Source organism: Pongo pygmaeus, chromosome 16 (assembly GCF_028885625.2).
Source record: "Pongo pygmaeus isolate AG05252 chromosome 16, NHGRI_mPonPyg2-v2.0_pri, whole genome shotgun sequence".
Classification (NCBI taxonomy): domain Eukaryota; kingdom Metazoa; phylum Chordata; class Mammalia; order Primates; family Hominidae; genus Pongo; species Pongo pygmaeus.
Genome location: NC_072389.2, coordinates 53,731,147 through 53,755,465, shown reverse-complemented (window position 1 = coordinate 53,755,465; position 24,319 = coordinate 53,731,147). Strand labels below are relative to the sequence as shown.

Here is a 24,319-nt window from a genome sequence, read left to right as displayed (position 1 = left end):
GGTCCATCTGAATGAAATTAAATATTAAAAACATGAAATATTTTTGAACCAACGTTTGGTTTAAAATGTTCAACACACATGTTTTTGCATAGTTTTAGAGACAATGAATTTAAATTTGGTCATTAGATATCATTCAGAATAATATATCTTCTGAAGTTTTTCTAGTTAAAAGGCATGTTTGATTCTGTGTGTGGGGAGGCAGATTGATCTATTAACCCTTATATTTATGCTCCTAGTACATGCTCATGATTTTCTTTTCTGGGGGATGGTAATTGCCTATCAAATGAAAAGCTTTTAATGTTAGTCAAACAGAAAAGTAATTTGAGATAATTTGTATATTTACATTTAGTTTATAGATTGAACTTCTACAAATATATATACAGAGGATGTGTTTATATTCACCACTACTGCTACTACTGCTACTGCTATTTGCCAAAATGAGGCCTGACTTCCAATTACAGTCATAATTTCTTCGTGGGAGGGGAGCATCTAGAAAATATGTAGGCAGCATTGGACTCTCTTTGATGAGTACGTGTAACTTATATATAGTAATGTCCAACAATAGTGTAACAGCATTCTCAGGGCTACATCTCTCATCAAGATCAGAAGAGAAAACTTTTTCCTTCATCCTCAACTCACTCCACCTTGAGGTTTCATTTCGATGGATGCATTTTTATTGAAAACAGATGCTGTTGTATTTATGCCCCTAGACTGTAACAGTGAGGACATTCTAAGTTATTTGTCTGGGCTGGATAATTAACCTTGTCAGTTGCCACTGTATATCAGATGAGCAAAAGACAGCTTTAAATTTAAGGTGCAATTCATAAATTACATGTAAGACATTTAATATCTACTTGCCCTGAAACTGAATAATCTAACTCTGATAGAACTATCTTTATGAGTTGGAGTTGTTTTTAGGTTATAAATCATCATTGAATTTATAATTGATACTGCATTCTTGAACATGTTATACATAGTTATTTGGGGTAGTTGTGAAAAAATAGTTCTTTCTAAAGGCTTCTTAAAAAAACATTTTAAGTTTCAAAGAACAATAAAGTTGACTCTCAATAGGCCAATGTATTTTAGAAGTTGTACTGTAGATCTAAATTTGAAGCAGAGAATGTTGACACTGAAAGGGGCAAAGAACTCAGCTAGTTCCACACTCTACATTATATATTAAGGAATGGTGTCTTGGGTGTATTAAGTGCCCTGTCTGAGGCCATTCAGACAAGACTGCTCAAATTTACCTCTTTAACTCACACTCTGGTGCTTGCTGAGCCATATTACATTGTCCTCTTTCCTAGATGAAAGTTATTATTCTGGAATGGATTTTCAGGCCATATATACACACACACACATACACACACACACACACGCACACATATATATATACACACACACACATATATACACAAACACACATATTTATATATATACATACATATATCTATATACACACACATATATATATGACATTAACAAGCCATTAAAGTTTATCACATGCAAAACCTACATCAACGATAGGTTGTGTTTTATCTTTTAGGCTTTCTCAGTTTAATATATTCAGCTTCAGAATATATAATCAGCTCCAAGATTGAGGGGAATATAGTCCTTATGATTTGTCCAGTCTGTGTTTTGTTTTCTGAAATTATGATGGCTTCCAGCCTGAACTAGAATTGATTTTGTCTCTTGCTTTTCACTCAGACAAGTCAATTAACAGGAATGGTCTATGGATGTGGACTAGACAGAAGATTCTAATTTAATGCTCAGACTGAAAGAAAAATCATTCGAATCTTTTTATTGATGCTAAGAAACCTATTATGGTGGTGTATCCAGTGGACCAAAAACTCAGTCTGAGTATTACTTAATCCTTTTCCACACACACAAAAATTTTCCAGCTACATGTGAAAGTCAGCAGCAAGATAAAAACAGACTATTTTGGCTAGATTTTTTTTTCCTTTGCCATCTACTATTACATTAAATTTAGATAATGGTTTTTTCCTTCTTTTCCTTCTAGTATCAATGCAAAATTGATACTAGAAGAGAATGTCCTGTTAGTGCTGTACATTCTCTGGCCTGGAGACTGGTGTGAGCAGGGTTGACCTGTCTTACTCTGGTAAGAAAGTAATCAGGAAGTACCCTGAGAGCTCTTGGCAAGCTGGGTTCACTTCTTTGACGTCCTTGCTCCTTTCCGGTTACAGTGTCTCACTGTGGAAATGGCATAACTCTGGGCATCGGCTGGTGTCTAGATGGTCAATAGAGGGAACCCAGGAAGTCTGGGCCGTAATCACTGAATATGTGCCCTAGAAAGATGATGAGTATAACCGTGGGGTTCTGTGCCCTTGTGAAAATGTCCTGGTACCTTTGCCATTGCTTTGAGTGGCTTTTTAAAGGTAGCTTCCTTTAGACTTGGAGGGGAAGGAATTGAGTATTTTTCATAGAATTTTTTCAAGAAAAACCAATTCCATCAAATTGGCTTTAGCAAATTCACAAGATGCTAACCCTCACTCTCTCAGATCTGAGAATGCCATTATTTGAGTTGCTTTCCGTGAGATCTTCCTTTTGCAGAATTCTCACTTCCTTCCTAAAATGTCCCTCTTTCCAAAAACTAAAAAAAAAAAAAAAAAAAGTTATGGAAAAGTGTTTTATAAATACATATAATTGGAGGACATTTTGAAATGTAAATTAAGCTGAAGGGATTTAAATAACAATTATTAAATTTTCATACATTTAAGAAGGAAAAGATTGAGATTTATAGCTGTGATTTGAGAAAAAAGGAAACAGAGTTCATGCCCACCTTCTTTGTTGATCTTTCCAATGACTGTAGAGTATGCCTGCTGAAAGAACACATGAACCTTTTTCTTTGGAAACCAAGTCCATATTTGCATAGGTTACTATGGGAGGAAATTAAGAAATAAAAAGCGTAATTAAGGGATTAAGTTTTATTTCTGGAAGAAGTCCGTTGGATTCCTAATTAACCAGTAATATTTTGGGATTTAGATTATCGCCAGCCCAGCCTTTAGCAATTATAATAGCACTGCATGATGCACAGGACCTTTTTAAAAATGTAGCTTTTAAATCCATGCACTCCATAATATGTGAGCCAAAAACCTCAGGACTTCCCCTTTCCAAAATAATGGCATATTTATCTCATGGCTACTTACTGTTAGGGGCTCTTATTCTTTCAGGAGCTAAGGAGAATTCCTGGGGTGGCTTAACCCACTACCACAGATGGGGCTCCATCCTCTTTCAGCTGGTTGCAGGCCCTAGACTTTTACTGTTCAAGGTAACTGGTTCTCTCTATGCAATTAGTTGAAAAAAAAAAAAAAATCTCTGCGGTGAAGGTGAAAGAGCCCTGGAAATAAGGTAGGCCTGGCCCCCATCCTTGATGCCCCGTGGTCAAGTCCCTAATCCTTTGTGTGATCTTAGATAAGTCAATTACCATCTCTGAGTTACTTCAACTTTCAAATGAGGGGGTTGAACAAGATGCTATGTGGGGGTTCTTTCCAGTTCCAGAATTCAGACTCCATTTTCAAGTTGTGATCAGACAGCGGATGCAGCATGAATAAAAGCTGGCGTACATGGTGTGACTATAAAATAGTATGGCTGATGTTTTTGTCAACATGACTCGAAGAATCAGCTTGTTTAGTTTTTAGTGATACATTTTACACTGGGTTGAGTTTGTACAATCAAACAAAGTTAAGCTTACAGGCTCAGTGGCATTCGTGATCATTAGTGTGTCACATGTTACTTTTAAACAGCTGCCACAGTTTTTAGTTTTTTTCTCTCGTTGTATTAGTATCTAGGCAATCAGGATCAGGTTAACTGTCAGGATCAGGTTTCTCTTGTCAAGTCCACAATCTTGGATGGAGCTTCTAGATAGCCAAGTAATAGATGGTGATGCCTGTCCCAGAACAGACACCAAGCTCCATCCATCTGCCCTCCACACTCTTTCCTCCCATTCTGCCAGAGGAGCCCTAGGATAAAGGGGCTTAGGCATGGGAATAATGCTCTGGGAGAACAGATGAGACCAAACGATGGGAAGGAGCAGAAACAAAGGACAGGTGGTGAATAAGGAAGGAAGAGATCTGCCATTTGTGACTATTCTTAAGGTCACAGCAAGAAGCCAGTGGGGTCATGGACAGCTACCATGGGACAGCTACTCCCCAGCAGCTCTGCCTCCTTTCCTGCCTCAAGGAAGCAGGGAGAAATGTCCAGAGCACGGAAATAGCTCTTCCCAGCCAAGCACCACTCCCCAGCAGGCCTCCCCACCTGGTTTACTTTCATGGCTGGCATTTGACACAGCCTGATTTATAGAAACTGAGAAAGTGACCGTTCTCAAATTCCCTCTTAACTTGGGATGCCTCAAATTCAATTAAAAAGAGGTGAACACAGAGTGGGAAGAACTTGGAGAAATAATAAATTCATATGAACGAGTTTCAGAGTGTGAGTCAATCCAATTCAAACACCTTTTTCTGGCCTTTGCCATCAGGAACTTTCCACCACAGCCTGGTAATAGATAGAACTCTTGCTTTTATTTGTTACGAAGCCATGCCACTGAGAAGCAAGGTGGTTTAGGAAAGGGGAAAGGCACTAGACACCTGAAGGCAAAAGGGTGTGTCACTGAGAAGGAGACATATTAAGGGGAATTTGAAGTCATTTAAGCTCCTTCAAATGTAACAATTTAGCCTAGTCCCATTTTATCTTAATCTATGTGAACTCAGGGAGGTGTGCACTATGACATATTTCCTGACCTGCTGGCTTTCAAAGGCATGTACCTAGGTGGAAACTCCCCACACCCACCATAAAAACCCCTGCCAGTTGGAGACTTGGGTTTAGCCTCACTTTATAAATGATGGGCCTCTTTGCTCTTATTTTAGGTTTGATTCATGTCAGTTTTCTGAAGGCCTCAGTGTAATGCAAGTGGTATACCTGGGCACCAGAGGTATAGAATCAGGCCCACAATCCTACCTGCATTATAAGGATTAGATGATTGGGTACAGATAAAGCATTTTGACTATGCCGAGCACTCAGCACATGCAAACTCTCATCATTATTGTTGTTGTTATTGTTATCTTCAATAAAGGGCCCAAATCTCACTCAGCCAGCGTGGAAAAGATGTTTCCCCCATTCTGCCAATGTTAATTCTATTGTTTAAACAAATTTTTCTGACATGGGCTGTCATTTAAACTTTTTGGATACTGATGTACTCTAAGTGGCCTTAATAAGAATGGTAGCTGTCATTTATATTAATGGGTTGAGAAAAAATATCTAATACCACATTGTCTCCTCTTGTGATCTTTGGCAGGTGTTGTAGGACTCAGATATTAACTTTTAGGGACACTTTGAAAAAGGTACATTCTTCTTAATTACAATTATGGCTTCGTCTATCCTTAAATGAAGCTTTGAATCCTGTAGGCTCTTTGACACACTTGCTTTTTGTTTGTGTTAAGTAGAAGTGTGGCTGCCTTGAGATATTACGTGGGTAACCCTAGGCTCTCTCTGCCCTTGGCAGTTTCTCTACCTGACCCTTTCACAGACTCTAGTGAAATTTATATCTGTCAGAATAGAATGTGCACCTTTACCGTTACATAATTTTGCAATGACAGTGCTGTTTATGTTAACATTGACTCTAATATAAGCAGTGAAATATTGTTTGGTTTAGCCTCTAGCCTAGCATGGAAGAATGGTGATTTTGGTTTTAAAAAGGTTAAACTGAATGTAAACACTGTCATTGCTGCCTTTTTTACTAACAAGGTGAACTTGAGTCAGAAGATACTTGAATCTGGTTCACTTAGAATTCTATTTTGTCTTATAAATGAAGAGAGTACTTAGCCTGTAGAATAAATGTTCTTATTGGGGGTTGTAAGCCTTTCCCAGTTTTAACGGTGTCAGCCTGGCCATTGTAATACTCCTAGGAGGCCTGGGTCAAATGTCAACTCTCCCAAAGTCAGTGTAGAAAGCTCTGCTGGTCTCAGAGAGGAGACCATGCAGATTCCCTGTGCCCTGAGTTTACTTCTAGCCTAAGAAGGAAGCTGTCATTTTTTTTCTCTTCTTCTGCTGGTGCCGTATCTGTTGACATTTGTCAGTGTGTGGGTCAGGCTATTGAAAATCTCTCCTTGAAGGAAATGGCCAAATTTGTCCTAAGGGAATTTTACTGCTTCCTTGATGGAAACCAGTGGTGTCAAGCCCTGAGGGCTAACCCCAGCTTTGGCCTCCATAGCATTCAGGATGTTTATTAGAGGATGTCCTTGGGATCAACACCTGCAGAAGAGGAGAGGAAGAGGCAAGAGCGTGCAGAGAAGGCAAGCTGGGGTGCAGCCCATCAACAGCCTCCACTGGCCCCAGAAGGAATTGGGGAATTGGAGTGACCTTCAGTGTTGTCTTCCCTTGGGGCAGGATGCACCAGACTTTGATCCTCCTCCACAATTGCTTATTGGGTGTCGGGTGCCTGGGAAGGGTGTGACCTTGGGTGAGGTGGCTCTCTGAGACTCAGGCAATCTTAGAAGGGGCTGAGAGCCAAAGACCGTCTGTTGACAGTATTCCCAGCCTCCTGGGCAGCAAGTCCCTCTTTGAAGGGGACATTGGTTAGGGCACCCAGTGTCCATCACAGTTCATTCACCAACCACAGAAGACCATCATAATGGTAGTTTGGATGCTACTGAGAACACCAAGTTGGCCAAGTTGGGATCAGCACTCAGATCACAAGATCTCTTCTGTAGGATTCCAGTATCTGCATTGTGGAAAATAGATTGAAAAGCAATGCAAGAAGTGATACAGAATATAAAATAATTAGTAGGAGAGTTTAACTTAATGCAAAACATGGAAACAAAAGGAAAACAAAATTTTAAAATAAATGACATTTGTAACATTAACATGCTATAGTTACTTGGTGAAACAACAGTACACAGTTTTAGATTTTAAAGGGGGGTGATTTCATTTTGCCCTAATCTATTGAATTTGGTAAATCTTTTGGGTAAGTCTGTGTTGAAAGAAGCAGCATCTACCTTTGAATTGACTGTTCTCCATGCAGTTTTTACTTTCTAAAGGTAGCTGTTTCCAGGGACATGATTTGACTAGTGTTAACATCTGAATCCTTGTACTGACGAATGGTTTTATATTGTGTTCTACAAATGCTGAGATTCTTTTTTTTTATATTCCAGATATTGATGAATGCAGCACCATTCCTGGAATCTGTGATGGGGGCGAATGTACAAACACAGTCAGCAGTTACTTTTGCAAATGTCCCCCTGGTTTTTACACCTCTCCAGATGGTACCAGATGCATAGGTAGGTTTAATTACAAACAGCATGCATGGTTTGTTTAAGTCAGTTCCATAACAAACAACTTTCTAAACAAGCTTGTTAAGGAGCACATATAATTTATCAACTGAGGTAAACTGTACATTTTTGGAAAAGTGTTAAACAGTTGACTGCCCTCTTGAAGAACAGAGGCACCTTGTGGTCATTTTGAAGACGTTTTGCCTCCCATAAAAGAGGAATGATCCAGGAGACCTTACAGATATCTTCAGTCTGTTAATTAATGTTGCAGTCATGCAGCATTAAACCTTGAAGCCATCCCAGGTGTCTCTCTCTTTTTACCCCCACCTTCAGTCATTCCCCGGAACCTATGTTAATTTGGCCTGAATTTTTTCAATAATCTCTTAATTGGTCTCCCTGCTTCTTGGCTTCTCTACAATCCATCTTGTCAGATTTATCTTCCTAAAATAGTGCTTTGATTAAATAACACTCTTGCTCAAACCCTTGGTAGTTTTCCATTAGGACTTAGAAATTAGTGGTTTTCAGTCTGTGTCCAGTGGATCCTTCAAGTGTTTCAAAGCCCTCCAGGGCTGCAGGGATTGCGGAGGGCACAGAGAAAAGGGAGAGAGCTGAGTGGAAAGGGCTGTTGTCCCCCCACACTCCCACACACATTCTAGGCATAGCAATTTCACTTTATCTGCTGTGAGTGTTAGACTTCCATGTCAGGTATCAATTAAATAAGGGGTTCTATTGTTTAAAAAATAGATTTGGCTGGGCGCAGTAGCTCACGCCTGTAATCCCAGCACTTTGGGAGGCCGAGGCGGGCAGATTGCCTCAGGTCAGGCGTTCAAGACCAGCCTGGCCAACATGGTGAAACCCTGTCTCTACTAAAAATACAAAAATTTGCCAAGCGTGGTGGCGGGTGCCTGTAATCCCAGCTACTTGGGAGGCTGAAGCAGGAGAATCACTGGAAGCCAGGAGGCGGAGGTTGCAGTGAGCTGAGATCTCGCCACTGCACTCCAGCCTGGGCAATGGAACGAGACTTCATCTGAAAAAAAAAAAAAAATAGATTTGACAGCTGCTGGATTTAATAATTGTTAAGACTTCTTTAAAAGTGCAGTGTTCTAGATTAAAATTCAAGTTCCAAAGTGCACAGTCTGATATTTAAGGACTTTAAGAGAGCTTCAAACTACATGGGGATTAAGACATATTTAAATATCAGATGGTTCACATTTTAAAAGTTATTTTCTTTTTATCAAATAATATCCATACTAACTTTTTACAAAGGAGGAATGGAAGGGAACTAAGATTCATGGGGTATGAGGTGTTTTATGTAAATTATCTGACTTGATGATGTTCATTTCACAGCAGTATTGTAGATGGGAAGCAGCTGAGATTGAGAGAGGTTAGATAAATAATGGCCCAATAGTTTAAGTGGGTAGTGAGAGAGGGATCTGGGATTCCACTGTGACCTGAGTGCACAGCCCAGACTTCCTTCATTTTGCCTTCTACCCCTCAACTCTGGATGCAGTTCACTCTTTCTTGCCAGATCCCTAGGCAAGCCCTGTTTCTTCTTTGGAACTCTGTTGTGCCCGTAATTAGCAACTTATCATACAAAATGATCCAAGTGACCTTTCTGCCTTCCCCGGTGCTCCTGTTTCCCTCCATGGTAAACAACAGAGACCCCAAAATTATCCCTGGTGATGAGAAAATACAAGTAGCCCCTGACAGTATAAACAAATCCAAGGCTTGTTCGTAAGACAGTTGTTTGGAATGAGTAGGTCTCACCAAGAGAAAACCCCCTATGTAGATAGTGGTATGCAGTATCTTCCGTGCACATTTCTTCTAACCGTAAAATTCCAACTGTCACCTTCTGCCACCACATTCTGAGACTCTCAGACCTCCCAGCCCCGAGCTCCCTTTGTGTTCTAAGCTCTTTTAGTATTATTTTATTTGTTGTTCTTTGATCTTCCTGTGGCATTTGTAATACTACCTGTAGGGTTATCTTTTTATATTGTTCTCTCTCTTTGACTCCTAGGAGTCATAAAGATGTCCTTTCCCTAGTTCGAGCCTCACAACTCCTAGCTCCTGGTTTTACACAACCATGTTTGTGACAGGTTAGGAGAGGCCTGTTGACAGGCTAGATGACCTGCAAACACCTATTTAATCCATAATATATTTGCTTTGATATAATGTGATTTCTGGGTCCTGAGAATAAGGGCCAAGTGATTCAAAAGGGGAGAAAAGAGTGAGATTTCCTCCTGCTTTTCTGCCAGATGTTTTGGCCAGGGCAGATTTAAAATAGAAGATGTTTGTGGTTCCTTCTGTGTCCCTTTAGGTCCCCTTAGCTTGGCTCCTGAAGGTCTTCAAGTTATTCTACAGCCACCCCTTACCCTCTGTACAAAGTGACATACCACCACAACAGTTCCCCCCCACTTGGTGTGGCACTGTTGCCTAACGAAATGAAAAACTTCAGGCTGGTGTGTCCTGGGGGTCATTTACTCCAAATGGTTTCTGATTTTCAGTTTTTTCATTCCTTTACTTATTAGCCTGTAGGTTTTCATTAAAATTATAAGTTATATAAATGTGTATTTTTAACAAAGGTACTTCTTCAGCAAAAAAAGAAATTAGAAAAATTATTATTATATGTGCAGGTGCCATTTGTAAATCAGGGACTGCCAGTAACCCAAACTTGATTTGTAATTTTTTTTTACCCTCAACGTTCACCATTTTGATGAAGAGTTTGTGACCCATTGATTTAACATATAAGTCAGCCAGATGGGCAATAACATGGTATCATAGTTAATTTGCAAAATAATAGACATTAGCCCATTAAGCTTTTGTCATTGGCAACTGTAGGCCCTAGTTTTGCTCTGAAAGATAGCCCATGCCGAAAATTATATGTACAAATTCCATAATTTGGTCAAGTGTTTACACTGGGTTTTGACCACTGAATTCATTTGAAGCTGGGATATAAGCCAGTTTTGAATATCTCTTCCCATTCTCAACAGTCTTTGGTTTCCATGCCCCAAATATTTACTAATTCCCAAGTATATAAAGTATTAGTGGTTTTAAGGCATTACAAATTAGAATGTAGGAAGTTCAATTTCTCTGCCCTCTTGATGGGGGGAGGTACCACCTGAGGCTTCACAGAGAGCATACTTGTCTATACTCCCTCTCCAGCCGTTTATCCTGGACCAGGCTGGAATAAAACTTGTTCTGCCTCTTTGGTGAAGCTATTAGTCTGACCAGAGGTACAGGAACTGGAACCACAAAAAAATTCTGGAAAGCACATTTATACTGGCTAGTGGTTTTAAGTACTTTTTGGAAATAATCTTGTATCCTTTAAAACTGACCCATAATTTTCTTTTATGGTTTGTCTAGGTTTGTTTTAACCTTCTTCACTTGATGTTAATAATTTAAATGTTTCTAAATTACCCTTGTTTTTATTTTATTAATTTATTGAAGCCTCAAGACATGAGGGCTTTGTGTTCTTAAGAATGATGTAGATGATAACAATTACAGGTATGACCCTCTTTGAGAAAACTTGAAATTTAATATTCAGACTTACAGGAAACCCAGGGACGGATTTTTGGCTATGAAAGATCTTTGCTTTACAAAAGGAATTAACCCTTATATTCCTTTAAATCAGTGGTCCCCAACCTTTTTGGCATGAGGGACTGGTTTCGTAGAAGACAGTTTTTCCATGGACTGGGAGGAGAGGATGGTTTCAGGATGATTCAAGCACATTTTATTAAGCACATTTATTGTGCACTTTATTTCTTTTATTATTAAATTGTAATATATAATGAAATAATTATACAACTCACCATAATGTAGAATCAATGGAAGCCCTGAGCTTGTTTTCCTGCAATTAGATGGTCCCATCTGAGGGTGATGGGAGACACTGACAGATCATCAGGCATTAGATTCTCATTGGGAACACACAACCTAGAACCCTCGCATGTGCAGTTCCCAACAGGGTTCACCCTCCTATGAGAATCTAGTGCTGCCACTTATCTGACAGAGGTGGGGCTCAGGCGGTAATGCCAGCAATGGGGAGTGACTGTAAATACAGATGGAGCTTCACTCATTTCATTCACCTGCCGCTCACGCCCTGCTGTGCAGCCCAGTTCCTAACACGCCACAGACCAGAACTGGGGATTGGGGCCCCTGGGGGTTAGAGACCCTTGCTTTAAATAACAAGCATATTGGCAATACTATTTGCTTTTCAAAATTTAATTTTATATGATCTCTATAGAGATATAGTTTACTTGAAGAGAGGTACACCCTCAGCACATGTCAGGCGGTAAAAGAGTTTTGCATTTTGCTACCTGCCTTCACTGTTTCACGGTAATATCTCAAAGGCATATGGAGCAGTTAGGTTTTCCTATGTCACAAACTCTTTCGGTAACCCAGAGCTGCACTGCAGTGTGTGGGATGTCATGACAGTTAGACATGATGTAACCCAATAAAAGTGATATAGAAATATGTCTTACCATGTTGCTTTGAGAAGACACTTTCTGCCAAAAACGACAACAACAAAATCCTTCTAGAGCTATTGTATCATATAAGACTAAGAACTTGGAATCATGTGCCATTTTGAAGTTATAAATAACTAGTACCTTATAAAATCTGTTAGGGCCCCAAGACAAAAGGAAATCTTGATTAATAAGCATTGGATCTAAATGCAAAGTGGCTCATTCTTCAAAAATAACAACAACAACAACAAAAACTTATGTCTGACTGTCACAGTTGCAGACTGGAAAATAAGAAAGATCTTTTAGAAATGTAGACTAAATATTGTTTTAAAATAGATTTACATAAATGTTTTCTTAAAATGGCTCGAATTAAGCAGTTTGAAACCAGGGACAACCCAGTCTGTCTTCAGCATAGAGACATGTCTTTATAAATAATTAACTGTCACTGCTTGTGATTTTCTTAGTCTCTCTTTTTCTATGGCACACATGGTTTTAATCATTCGTTCCCACCTTGGGTATGGAATGTGGGACTTCAGCCAAGTGCACCAGCACACAGGGGCAAAAGGTGTGAGACCAGGGATTTCTGACTGAGCACTGTTCCTGTGCAGCGCTCGCAGCTTCCCTTCCAGGGGGTAGAGGTATGAGTTAATCCTGCCGTAGCCCAAGTGTGAAGTATGGAGCTGCTGGGGCAGGGGAGTGTTTTTACGAGTCTGATCACAGTGATGTGTGTGTGTGTATGTGTTTCTTCGTCCTCAGATGTTCGCCCAGGATACTGTTACACAGCTCTGACAAACGGGCGCTGCTCTAACCAGCTGCCACAGTCCATAACCAAAATGCAGTGCTGCTGTGATGCCGGCCGATGCTGGTCTCCAGGGGTCACTGTCGCCCCTGAGATGTGTCCCATCAGAGCAACCGGTAAGAGCCCTTCCAGTTATCTGCAGAATATCCCATCCCAGCCCTCACAAGCCCAGTGGCAATGTGCATGATGCAGATGTAATGGAAACTTGGGTAAATGAGTAGACTCCAGGAAACATAAGAGATGACATCCAGGGAAATTTCCCTAGAAAATGCACAGGGAAAAAAAGGGGTCTGTACAAAGAATAATGTTTTCAGATACTGCTTTTTACTTAGCTGCCATATTACTACTAAACAGAAACCTTTTGGGGAAGTACTTATTCTCATTTTAGTACTTAATAGCTCTCATGTAGTACTCAAAAGCTCAGTAAAGTAAAACTCAGCTTTCAGAATTTTTCGGGTAAGTTGTTCAGGAGACACATTTCCTTTTTCCTAACATTGGACCCTTTCCTTCCTGCTAAGTCCTGCTTATTTTTTTTTCCTTCACAGTATCTCTTTTATCTGTCCATTTTTTTTGTTTCCATTAGAAGCATATTTTCTCTAGTCTGGACTGTTCCAGTAATCTCCTAACTAGTCTCTGAAATCCACCATTGCCATGTACCTTTCCCAAAGTATTAGTCAGTGAAGTTCAGTTTAAAAAATTTTATCTAGGGGAGAAAAAGGAGACACCTTTTGACTAATTGAGCCTATTTCAAAACACCATGTTGTACACAACGAATGCGTACATTTTTATTCGTTAGTTTAAAAATACATAACTAAACAAATACATAAATACAGCACACTTTCGTTAGTCCAGAAAGATGTCCAAAAATATTTCCCCAGGATGAACTCGGGCAATATTTAGTGGCCAATTCACTCCATTTCTTGCAAAGAACATTTGCTACTTAGCACAGCATTTAGAGTCCCCAAATCTAATCCCAGTTCATCTTTTTAATTCTTGTTCTTTATAGTAGTTTAAATTATGTGATTGAGTTTTCACTGCACCCAATCTGAGCATTTCTAAATTCAAGTTGGCTTTCTTTCTAAAACTTCTTGCCAGTTTAGGCTCTTTCTCCCTACTCCTGCCATCCTTGCCTGTTATATATCCTCTTGTCTTGTTAAGGATCTGCTCAAACATGTCCTAATCCATGAATGTCCCAAGGTAGCCGCAGCTGGAAGTGCTCCCTTCTTCCTTGTGCTCCCGTGGTTCTGGCTGGTACTATCACTATGGCATGAGTCCCATATGTGTGTTCACATCTTGCTCTTTTACTGGTTGATCAATCTCAGTAGGAAATCTCATTCATTATTGTAGTCTCATATTTCTCATGCTTTTTACACTTCCACAGTATTTAGCAAAATCTTGCTTATAGGAGGCATTCAAATAGAGAGAGCAACTTATTAGGCAACATCTTTCCCACCAGTTGAGCATATTTCAAAACATCACGTTGTGCACAATTAATATATACAATTTTTACTTGTCAATTAAAATAATGATACATAAATAAACAAATACATAGATGAAGTTTACCTTCCTGAGTCCAGTAGGGGACCATTTAGTAGATCACTGTTTAGAAGCACATGACTTACTACTAAGACGTGGCTTAGGTACCAGGAGAATGGCTTTTAAAATGCATATGTTAACGTAGGAATCAGCAGCTTTGATGTGGATTCCTTCCTGTGTTGAGGCTTTGAGTAGAGAAGAGGACTAGAGCAGGTTTAGGTGCCTGCAGGAGGACCTACTTTGGGACAGTTGGAGCAGAAGACCAGGTTCCTGTGTGTGGCTTTACAGGGAGCTGCCCTCCCAGGTATACCACTGAGAGATGCACAGCCCTGAGAGGCCTTGGGCAAAACAGATTTATAGAGCAAAATAACTTGAAGGTAGGTTTTTGTTTGTCCAAATGTTCCAGTACCGGTGCTACAGAGATCTGGGCTCTTAGAGAGAGTGATGCAGGAAGGATTTTAGATTGGCCAGCTTTTCACTCTTTAAAAAATAAATCAGCATCATCTTGGGTTAAGTGGAGTTAGGAAAGATAGACATCAGCTTGACAAAATTAGCCCCACGTTGCTGATCCTGAATGTAAAGGGGCAATGAGAAGATTACTAATCTGTAAGAAATAGGAAGAAATATAGGATTCAGTCTGATACACTTTCCTAGAGAGGTTAAGATGAATTTAATGGCATTCTTAAAGTAAAATACCCACCTAATTAACAGAAATGCTGATAAGCTATTCAATTTCTTTTATATAAATTCAAAAAGTCTTAAAAAGAAAGGCTGAATTGATAACTACAAATGCTTGGAAGCAAAGTGAGTTCCTTAATATAACTGTCATTTAATTAAATTAACACATAGTTAATGAATTCCTGTTATGTGCAATTTGCAGGGCAAGGCTGAGAGTGGGAACTAGTCATGAGTTAGAGATGATCCCTGACTTCAAAGACTACACGGTCTTAGTGGTGGGAATTTGGTGAGAGCAGGTTCCCAGGGAATGATGGATATGGCACGTAGAGATGATAAATCTATAGGGAGAATCACTGTTGGTTGACAAACAGAATTGTGACATCCTGAGTCAGGGAAGCATGAACAACATAGAATTCCTTTACAAATACATTCAAGTACGTCAGTATCTCTGTAATTTGAAATTCCAGTTAAATCAGAATTAAAGTGCTGTAAGAGAATTCTCTGAAAACATAAACTTGACCTGAGCTGGAAATGTCAAATATGAATGAAGAAATTTTAGAAACGGACCAGAAAGTACCAACAGTACTTTCATATTTAACCTCATGTAAATTGGCAGAATGTCCCGTGAGGTTGCAATATGAATGCATTTCAGTAAGACCTATTACTGTCTGAAAATAAGTTAAATTTTAGTCTGTAAGGAAAAGAAAAATATTAGTCTAATTTCTATTAATGGCTGAAACTAGCATAGAAGGTATCCATGAGAAAATCAATGTACAACTGTGAAAATAAAATTACCAACATCCTAGCAAGAGAGGAAAAAAATGAAATTTAAAAGTCACATAAGTTACTTATAGAAGGGAACTATGATAAAACATGGCTATTTGTAGGCAACATGAAAATGAATAAAATAAAAACATCCTTGGAAACCTGGCTACTGCTTAAAAACACCTTTTTGGAAGCCCAGAACAAATGTGTTGAAACCTAAAGATGATTTATTTGATAAAGACCTGACGCTGTGAAAAATAGTAATCATCCTAAAAATGTAGAATCATAGGGAAGCAGATGATGAAGTCAGGATGTCCTCATTCAGAGGGTCACTATGCAGCATTCATACCAGACCCGCCACCCCTTGGTATTTCTCCTTTCTTGTGGGCCGCTTCTCCATTGATATTGCTTTCTTTTACGAATCAGTATTCTTCAGGGTTCTGCCTTTGTACTCCCTTCTCTTCCCCTTCCACACCGCTCTTACATGAGCTTATCCATCCCCATGGCTTTGAATAGCACCTCTCTGTACTGATGACTCTGCAGCTCACGTCTAGCCTTGATTTCTCTAAGCTTCACACTATCTTTTACAACTGCAAGGTGATAGCTCCACTTGGATGTCTGATCTCTCAAAACTCATATGTTCAAAATGGAACTTGGTTTCTTCTACCCACCAAACGTGCTACCACCATGATTTTTCCCATCCAGGCAAGGGCACCAACATTCACCCAATTGCTCAACCAGAAAACTAGGAGTCATTCTTGACTTCTTGTCTCCTGAGCTCTGACACTTACTACTTCGCTGAGCACTATACATTTATCTAAAAAATGTACTTCACTGAGCACTATACATTTATCTCTAAAATGTGCTTCAGATTTGTCCACTTCTGTCCGATTCAATCACTGCCTCCCCCATCCGGACATCATCATCTCTCCCTTGGTCTTCTGCAACAGCCTTGCCTCCCCACAGTAACGTTCTTCATATGTTGTAATTGTAAGCATGATCTTCTGAAAATGGTCATCTGATCATGTCCCACCCCTGTTGAAGACATCCAGTGGTTTTGCACTGCGAATAAAGTAAAATCCAAACTTTTTAATGTATTCTGTAGAGCCCTGTGGGATCCACAGGTGGGACTGGATGGAGAAAGTAGTACTTTTATGTCTTCCATGAGGTGAATTTTGATACAGATAAAGACTGTGAGGTTTTGGGAGGAACATGGTTTTGGATTTGAATTATTGTATCAGAGTGGTTGCTGCTGCAGGTATTAAAAATGGGAATCCAGTCAGTTGGTTCTTTCTCTTTTCTCCAATTTACCTGTGAATTCTGAGGATCAATTTTATTCAAAAATATCTTTAAAAAAATAAGGATGACTTCTATGGGCCTATGATCATAAGCTACAGCTCAGCTGTTGTGTTTTGTTTTGTTGTGTTTTTCTAGAGGATTTCAACAAGCTGTGCTCTGTTCCTATGGTAATTCCTGGGAGACCAGAATATCCTCCCCCACCCCTTGGCCCCATTCCTCCAGTTCTCCCTGTTCCTCCTGGCTTTCCTCCTGGACCTCAAATTCCGGTCCCTCGACCACCAGTGGAATATCCGTATCCATCTCGGGAACCACCAAGTAAGAATTCAAAAATCATCTAGTTATTTTTCTTGCATTGTTCAAGTTAACATTTTTTATTATTTGTTTATGCTGCTTTAGTCATTAAATAAGTTTGTAAATTGTTATATTCATTTTTGGTTTACATAATGTTATCTATTTCTATATCGTCTGTATGTCTCAATTTTCCTATTGCATAGAGAAAAACGAGAGGCTTCCTATTCTCCAGAGATTAATGTCCTTTTGTTATTGGTGTTTTCAGGCAACTATGGGAGAGTTAATGGGCGATAGTTAAATCTCATTCACAGAAAGGATTAATAGAGGAAGTATAAAATTATACTTTAGGTTATAGAGCTTGCAAGGCAGTTTTATAAGTAGTTCAATACCAATATCTCTCTGCCTTTGTTATTTCTGCAAACTAGAGGTTTGAGAGTGAGATGGTGAAGAGGGCAGGGAAAAGCAGGCTGCAGCTGGGTTGCGAGCTCCCCTGTGCTCACAGTGCAATGTGATCTCTGTTGGCAGGGTGGAAATATGCTCTGTTGTCACCAGACGACCTTTGCCCAAAGAGTATCCTCTTTCCTTTCTGATTCAACATCTTGTTCATTATTGTCAGATTAAGTACTGATGAAAGGTACCATAGTTAAAATAATTTTAATGGGGCTTAATGTTCTTCTAGGGGTGCTGCCAGTAAACGTTACTGATTACTGCCAGTTGGTCCGCTATCTCTGTCAAAATGGACGCTGCATTCCAACTCCTGGGAGTTACCGGTGTGAGTGCAACAAAGGGTTCCAGCTGGACCTCCGTGGGGAGTGTATTGGTACGTGAGCCATCCTAGGTTGGCACCAAGGGTCTGTTGCAATTCTGTTCCTTGACTCTACTGGTTTTCTATTGCTGCTGTAACAACTTACCCCAAACTTGGTGGCTTAATACAATACAAATTTATATTATCTTTCAGCTCTGTAGGTTAGTAGTCCAACAGAAGTCTTACTGGGCTAACATCCAGGTGTTGGGAGGGCTGTCTTCCTTTTGGTGGCTCTTGGGAAGAATCCATCTCCTTGCCTTTTTCAGCTACTAGCAGCTGCCTGCGTCCTTAGCTCATGACCCCTTCCTCCATTTTCAAAGCCAGCAGTGTTGCATCTTCAAATCTCTCTCTCTCTCTCTCTCTGGCTCTCTCTTGCAATTCCCTCTTCCACGTTTAAGGATATTTGTGACTGCATTTGGCCACCTGTATAATCCAGGGGACTCTCCATCTCAAGATCACTGATTAGCAACCTTAATTCCCTCTACAAGTTTAATTCCCCTTTGCTAGCTATATAACATATCCATAGGTTCTGGGAATTAAGACATGAGCATATTTGGAAGGTCATTATTCTGCCTATTAAAGTTACTTTTAACTTTCATTGTAAAAGATACTCAATTCATTTCTGGTAACTCCAATTTAAGACACCCTACCAAAAGCCTAACCATTAAAAGAAAGCATTAAAAATGTCCCCAAATTATGGAATTTTGCACATTATGCTAGTCTAAATGTGTAGCTTACCAACTGTCTTAGACTAGTTATTTTAAATGGAAGAAAGAAAGTTTAAATTGCTGATGAGGCATTTAAGCTGGTGAAGGGAGGAAATGTAATGAAAGAATAATCAATTTGTTGGATTGGATAAGAACACTCAGCTCCTATCAACTTGTTTTTAAAATAAGTTCACCTCTTAGTTCTGTTATGAATTCTAATTTTATAATTATAAATTTATGATTGGTCAGAAATGATTAGTTCTTATTTTCCCAAACTATTTAATTTCCTGATGATATGAACACTCCTTCTAGAGGTCATCCAGAGCTGAGCAGAAGTGGGAACATCTAACTCAGGGTTGCGGAATGTGAGGTCAGATCTGTATCTGGCACTAAGAAGCATGTGGACAAGTGGGTTATCTTTGCTAAATTTTAGCTTCCTCTTGTTTACAAGTAGGGTCACATAAACCAGTTTATCTCTAAATGTACTGACAATTCTAAGTGACTGTAAAACTAGTGTGAGCCTGTGTATTGAACACATCTGGGGATGGGGGAAACTCCGTGGTGATTGAGAACTGCCCTTTAAACAACAGTTGCTTCATGTTTTGTTCTAACATTTTAGTGGAACTCAGCAGGGAATGCTTGAATATGGTTAGACCTTCTTTTTATTGGAAAAAAACAGAGCTTCAGGAGATACTTGGAATCCTATCCAGAAGCCACTTCTGAAATGTTAGTCTGTTTGGTTCTCTTAGATTAGACTCAAGGAAGAAAAAATGTTTATTAGATCAGATTGTTGAGTTGCTACATGTTTGGAATTTTTCTCTGCAAAATGACACATGAAAATAATACACTTTAACTGCTCAACCAGTCTTCAAATGGCTAATGACATATCGTAGTGGAAAGAAAAAAGATCCTTTTATTATGTTATTTATTTCTCAAAGGAAAATGTTTTATATGTATAAAAGGAACCAAGAAAGTCTTAGAATTATGAGGTATTGCTATCTAATTTTGCACTAAAATACATTGTGCTTTGCAGATGTTGATGAATGTGAGAAAAACCCCTGTGCTGGTGGTGAGTGTATTAACAACCAGGGTTCGTACACCTGTCAGTGCCGAGCTGGATATCAGAGCACACTCACGCGGACAGAATGCCGAGGTATGGTCCTGGCGTGGAATGTGGGACATATATGCTAACAGGGGGTTGGCTTCAAAGAAGTTCCATGGAGTTTAAATAACCCATGCCGGAAGAGACTAATATAGTCCCATGGCTTTTTTGAACTTAGTTCCACCTATTGTCATGCTGGAAGACAGTGTCATAAAATCTGGCAAACATTGATGTTATTTTATAGGATGCGTCTATGTCTGAAGGAAAATCTTATTTTCAGTACTGTTGTCTCATCACTATTATTGCCTCTTTAACTTTTCATCTGAGAAGTAGAGAGTGGGATTGTCCTTTGTGACACAGCAACTGAGGAAAATTTCAGTTGAAATTATGTGCAATTAATTTCTTAATGGAAAGTTCTAAAAGATAAGGATGTCACTCTAAGCCCTTGCTGCTTTTTAGTGTGGTCAGCAACAGCATCACCTAGAGCTGCTTGGAAAGGCAGAATCTCAGGTTCCACCACAGACATACTGTTGCAGAATCTATATTTTAACAAGATCCCCCAGCAATCTGTATGTACATTGAAGTTTGAGAAGCACTGCTATAAATGTCCCCTCATAAAAAATTTCCCATCAGGTTTATTAACTAATTTATTAAGCCACCCAATATGCCTTTTATTAAATGACTCTTATGTACTAAGTTTCTAAAACAGAAATAAATAAGATACAATGATCACTGCCAGGGAGCCCAAACATCTGTCTCCATCTCTATCTCTAAATTAAGCACAAAATGAACTGTATCATTAATTCAGTAAAGACAGAAAAAAAAAACAGGCAAATACTCTCTTAAAGTTAAGTAAAAAGGCCCATCTATGATAGACTGGATAAAGAAAATGTAGTACATATACACCATGGAATATTATGCAGCCATAAAAAAGAATGAGACCATGTCCTTTGCAGGGACATGGATGGAGCTGGAGGTCATTAAACTTCGTAAACTAACATAGGAACAGAAAACCAAATACCGCATGTTCTCACTTTTAAGTGGGAGCTAAATGGTGACACATGGACACATAGAAGGGACCAACACACACCAGGGCCTATTGGAGGGTGGAGGGTTGGAGGAGGGAGAGGATCAGGAGAAATAACCAATGGGTAGTAGGCTTAATACCTGGGTAATGAAATAATCTGTACAACGAACCCCCATGACAGAAGTTTACCTATTTAACAAACCTGCACATGTATCCCTGAACTTAAAAGTTTTTTAAAAGTTAAATAAAAGATAGCGAGGTTTATATCACTTTAGAAAATTGGTAGCCATTGACAAGAGTTAATTTTATTTGCCCCTTTTAGCAAAAGCTCTTCATGAGTTGAAGACATACAGAAGTTTTAATTTTTATCAGTGAACTGGCATCAAAATTTTTGAATTTTGTTCTCATGTAGAGATTTCTTGCCATCAGTGTGTTTTAGTGCACTACATATAAATGACCGTTTTAAGCAGAAAAAAACTGGAACAAGGCCTTTGAACTCACTAACATTTCTATTAATTAATTATAAATATGGATAGGTTGAACACGTAACTGAGTTGAGAACCTTCTTAATATTATGACTATTGTTTAAAATAATTAACATGTACAAATAGCATACTAGGCATTTTGCAATAATAGAAAATAAAATGAAATCAATGTCCAGAGACTGCACTGTTAAATAAGCAAAGAGAGGTGGTTATAGAGAGCACTCAGCTGGGGCAAGGACCAGCCAGTATAAACTCATGTATGTGGTTCTTATCAATCTGAGACTTAGTATTGGAGACTGAAGATGACCTGAATACTTCAAGCGCTGACTTCTTTAAGAGCTAGTGCTAAGGTTATCCAGAAAATAAGAAGTTGAGAATGTGCTCACATTATTTTGTGGATGAAAGTTGCAACAGAATGGTCCAAAAGGCTGTGCACATAGCTGGGAAGTAAGTGAGGGGCCGAGTAGAAGGGGACAGAAAGATGGGCAGAAACACAGTAGAGGAGAACTTTGAATGGCAAGCTTTAAATTTGTCTTATAAGGCAATGGGGAACCCCATGACATTCTGAAATTGAGGAAGAGAGAAAAAGATGAACTCTTTATCCTGTTTATTTTAACCTTGGGCCTCAAAAAATTATAGGATCCTTAAAAAAAAAGTCTGCTCAAGAATATGTGGTTTTTACCATTTTTTTTTTTGAGTGTGGAGCAAGTCTGATTTTTAGCAAGGATTAAGAAATAAACGAGAGAGAAAAAGATCGTAGGTTGTTGGCACAAAGATCAGACAGAAGAAAAGCCCAGACTGCCTCAGCTCGTCCAATGACTTGTGTGGAAACCACTGCAGGATCTGCCCAGAAAGAAAGTGCATCTGAGGGCCAACCACAAGACACCATACAGACGCAGGGTAAACAGTCAGAGTAACTGATGTGCCATGAACGCACGTGCTCATTGTTCAGGGGATATTTAGGGCACTTAGACAAATGTGACCTCAACTCTGCATAGATAGAAATGCTCCCATCCAACTCCACATAGTTTCTTGGTCCCTGTCTTCTGGGAATAAGCCCTGGAAGTGATTGTGTGCCTGTGTAGACAAAGTGGTTTGTGTTCATCCTCTTTGATGTTTATCCAGGTTTGTAGCTTCTAGAAACTGAGAGAAACAGATAATCCAGGGTACCATGCTATCCACTTTGGGTAGATTGTTAATCTTTAAGGGAGAAATCAGATACAGGTTGTTTGAGTTATTGTTATTTTAACACTTCTGTGTCAAGCTCTATTGTGTACCTTGGCATAATATTAACCACAATAGAAAAAAAGGAAAAATACCCTCACAGAATCAATATTTTATTTGGTTGGTAGAATACTCATAAATTTGTTTTTTAAAAGACTAAGAATCTATCAGCAATAACCCTGCACGTAAACCAGAATTGGCATAAGGAAGATGGACATTTTAGAGATGTGATTGATGGTTTTCAGGCAGAATTAAGTTGATTGTTTAAAAAAATAGCATATGTTGTATTGTTCTGAGATAGCTGTAAAATATGTCTTTTAAAATTATGTGTTTAAAGATGCCAGCCAAATTTCAGTATAAATAATGATTTATACTGGTTAAATAGATGTGCTTGAAAAATGGTGAAGAAGAATCTATTTTGTTTACAGACTTCAGATTTAAGGAGTCTTATTAGAAATTAGAGTTACATCTAATGCAATTATACAGGTTTTTTATCATGTCTTTTCAACTCTGATAACCCTAAATATTACATTATTTGATAACCAATTTATGTTGGAGAATATTATTAAGTAATTAAAACCAAAAGCTAAGATCATGAGTTTGCAAATGGAGGGAGGGGGAAATAAAATAATTTTAACTCCCCTAAATAAAGCTATTTCTTCTTTTTAAACTTGGATTTTAGACATTGATGAGTGTTTACAGAATGGCCGGATCTGCAATAATGGACGCTGCATCAACACAGATGGCAGTTTTCATTGCGTGTGTAATGCGGGCTTTCACGTTACACGAGATGGGAAGAACTGTGAAGGTAATAATAGTATACTAATGTTAGTCCTCTCCTTCCATTGCAGTTTCAATATCAGGGGACTTTAACAAGACCAAATAATGAGTGAAATGTCAAAGTATCAAATATGTTTTATATATTTTATCTGGGAGGGAAGCCTAATTTTCCACAATATTCATTTCTTAATTTACATTTGTGTGAATCAAATAACATTTTAATATGCTAGGAGAGCTTGCCGTTTAAAGATCCCTGGTGTGATGAAACTTTTGTGGCACAATTTCATACTTCCTAATTTTATACAATCAGAATTTGTACATTTTTTAAAAGTAGGACATACCTAAGTCCATGTATTATCTAGCCGTTTATAATCTTTTTGTTTAAAGTGTCTGCCTAGTAATAAAATGCTACTAATCAGTATCTGAAATATATATCTAAAATAGATATAATGTAAAATACATGTTATGTATATTTTCTATATATGTAATATATGTGTATATATATTATGTATATATGTATTTCTAAATATGTAATATATAGATAATATTCATAAAATACATATTTAAATATAAATAATATATATCTAAAGTATAAATAATATATATTTAAAATACATTATATATGTCTAAAATATGTATGTGTTATATATACCTAAAATATGTATATATAATAAATTACTTTGGTCTTTCTAAAGCCTGTAAGTGAAAACACTGTATCTAAAAGAGCAAGTGCCTCCCAAGACAGCTTTAATATCAAATAAAATAACATACTGATTAATTTAAAGAACCATCCCCAATGTTTAAGGGATCTTAAAAGTTCACTGGCACAGCTATAATCCATAGTTGAGCCATGTATTTTAAAAGTCCACTTTTTACCTGCCTCTATTTAAAATTGCTTCAAACTACAAGTTATCTTCTGGTTTTCATCTTTGAAAGAATTAGGATGTAGCCTAAATACATTTCAAATTCCACTAATCTTAGTTTTGACTTATTTTCATATTCAGAGCATTAGAAGTAATATGAATCTGTGAAATAAATATACCCACTAGGCTATTAGCACATTTTTCAGTTTGTAAACTAT

The 24,319-nt window shown here is 38.4% G+C and overlaps 1 protein-coding gene across 2 annotated transcripts in view; it reads left to right on the top strand.

Annotated features, from left to right (window-relative positions):
- The window catches only part of FBN1 (fibrillin 1), a 235,403-nt gene that overhangs the window by 111,608 nt on the left and 99,476 nt on the right, over nucleotides 1-24,319 (top strand). For both annotated transcript variants that reach the window (XM_054450928.2, XM_063652619.1), the window contains 6 exons: nucleotides 7,164-7,289; nucleotides 12,497-12,655; nucleotides 16,953-17,132; nucleotides 17,788-17,928; nucleotides 19,654-19,773; nucleotides 23,141-23,266. In XM_054450928.2, coding sequence (XP_054306903.1) covers nucleotides 7,164-7,289; nucleotides 12,497-12,655; nucleotides 16,953-17,132; nucleotides 17,788-17,928; nucleotides 19,654-19,773; nucleotides 23,141-23,266 — 852 coding nt within the window. The remainder of the gene's footprint in view (nucleotides 1-7,163; nucleotides 7,290-12,496; nucleotides 12,656-16,952; nucleotides 17,133-17,787; nucleotides 17,929-19,653; nucleotides 19,774-23,140; nucleotides 23,267-24,319) is intronic.